Here is a 2,271-nt window from a genome sequence, read left to right as displayed (position 1 = left end):
TCCTCAAAACTAATGAACTTCTTGAACAGCGTTTTCATTTTTCTTACTGGGAGAGTCTGGGCAACGGCTCGTTCCAATATTTTTCTACAAGTACAAAAGTATATTATATTCAACGATCACATATTTACACAGAATAAATATATAACGCCGAGATACGCACCTGGCTATATCGAAATCCTCGGTTTTTACCAAGCAATCTACATAAGAAGACCACACGTCGACGCGCTTAGGATAGGAGCTCAGGATCTGCTCGAATAATGTCTGCGATCGCTCCTTGTCTCCTAGTTTGTTCTCTAAATTCGCGAATCTCACTATCAAGTTTACATCTGCAGAGAAAATGCAAACCATGAAAGACTCAAGTTATGTCATATTGAGAATATAATTTGTTGATCTGAGAATAAAAAATAATATTCTAATAAAAATAATATCCTATTATATTATACCAAAACTGGAAAAGTTACTTTTCAAGTAACTCGTTATCGTTGCTCATTTCGGAAAAAACTCCTTATTGTTATCATTATTCGAAAAGCAACAAATCGTTAGTTTCTGTATATATACTTGTACACATGCAAAGTAACAATGAGAGAGTAACCAGATAAGCATTACCCAAAAATATGATTATGTTATTGTAACATTATTGTAATGAGGAAAAATAAAGCCATTATATCATAATGCAACTTTATGTCTTGATACTTATTAACTTTATGTAATGCAACGTGCACTCACGCTGAGACGTAGGCAAAGATTGCAATGCTCTTTGCATGGTATACCGGGACTTCTCTTTCAGTCCAATTTTCAGGAACGCTGTACCGCAGTCCACCCATGTCTCAGGGTTTTGCTTGAATTTGCCAGTCATAATGGTGACCAACTTTTCCAGCTCGGCCTGCCTACCGGCATCCACATGCACGTTCAGCATATGCGTGTACACCTTCGAAGCGTCGTTTGCCTTCACCGCCTCCTGGAACACGTCGTTCAGGGACTCAGACGTGCCGTATCTGGACTCCAAATTGAGCCAAGCGCTCCACAGGTTCAGACGCTCGTTTTCTTCACGGAAGTTAATTGTCTTGATACCCCGTCTCGCGACCGACCTCGCTTTGTCGATCTCTGTGGCTTGCAAATGGTACGCCATATATTGCAGCCACACCAACGAGCTGTCCGGACTGGACAGAACCAATTTGTCAAATTGGTCGATGGAGTTGGGCACTTGATTGCTCGCTGAAGCCTCTTCCCGCTGGCGAATCTCGCGTTCCTTCCGCCGTTCCTGTTCCCGACGTTCGGCTGCGCTCAGCTTCTTCTTCTTTCGCTTCAGCTCGTCCGTGGTCTTCTCTTCATCATCGCTGGACGTCTCGCTGACAGCTACTACAGCCGAGCTTGTTTTATTGTCCCAGTTAAACCCGCATTCTGGAATATGTGATTTTTTTGGGGTCGGCAACTTGTGTTCAGCATCGCTTTCGTCGGAAGAGTGGATGAGTCCGCTGGTCTCACTTTTCTTTAGACAGGCTGTTTTATCGATTTTACTTTTGAGTTTTCTATCGCTGCCAACACCATCATCAGTCGTCGTTTCTCTCTTTGGTTTCTTAAGCATCACGCTCGTTGAGGCACTATCTTGTTGCGCGGGAATTTTTCTCTTCAATTTTTTATTCGCGCTAGACAATGGCTGTGTGTCTTTTTTGGGAGTCTCGAACGCAGATTTCAGCATACCAATCGGAACGATGCCGCACTCATTTCTCGCCATTAACAACGTAAAATCGGATCTTGACGTGCGCTATGTAAAACATCAAGTTAGGAGAGAGATCGTTCATGTGTCGAAGGACCGGAAAAAATATTATATTAGTTTTAAATACAAAAATCTATAAACGGTTATTAATTTAACATCTTAAATCACATAAAATAAGAACATGTAAAACAAGAATAAGTTTCTTAAATACATACCACATTTGAAGATTTCTTAACTTCAAGTTTCTTTCCTCCTCTAGGAAAGCTTTTCAATGTCATCTAAAAGTATTTTAAGTAATAATAAGATATTAATTAGAAAATAATATTAATATAGGTTAGGTTGTAATAAATTTGGGTAAATATGCAGTATAACGCCCCTATCATGCATTTTTTTTCAAACTTTGTAAATTTGTATATTTTTATGCATAGAATTGATTTCTGAAAACGAAAATTGTCGCTCACTTTTCGTTTTCTTGTTTTTTTATTTTTATGTTTTATGATGTTGGTAAGTAGGAAAGGCAAAGAATAGTTCATACATGCTTTTCTCTGCTCTAA

At 39.2% G+C, this 2,271-nt stretch overlaps 1 protein-coding gene across 1 annotated transcript in view; it reads right to left on the bottom strand.

Moving 5' to 3' along the window:
- Positions 1-2: 2 nt before the first annotated feature.
- Positions 3-2,271, bottom strand: part of LOC116845309 (protein RRP5 homolog) — a gene marked incomplete at its 3' end in the record, with an annotated part of 27,761 nt that continues 25,492 nt past the window's right edge. Inside the window, 4 exon segments of the mRNA XM_032817828.1 lie at positions 3-84; positions 161-326; positions 727-1,765; positions 1,933-1,995. Of these exon segments, the coding sequence (XP_032673719.1) occupies positions 3-84; positions 161-326; positions 727-1,765; positions 1,933-1,995 (1,350 nt within the window).

This window comes from Odontomachus brunneus, unplaced genomic scaffold (genome assembly GCF_010583005.1).
Source record: "Odontomachus brunneus isolate Ranch 3 - 2012 unplaced genomic scaffold, Obru_v1 Obru_scaffold_051, whole genome shotgun sequence".
Taxonomy (NCBI): domain Eukaryota; kingdom Metazoa; phylum Arthropoda; class Insecta; order Hymenoptera; family Formicidae; genus Odontomachus; species Odontomachus brunneus.
This window is presented reverse-complemented; position numbering and strand designations above follow the sequence as displayed.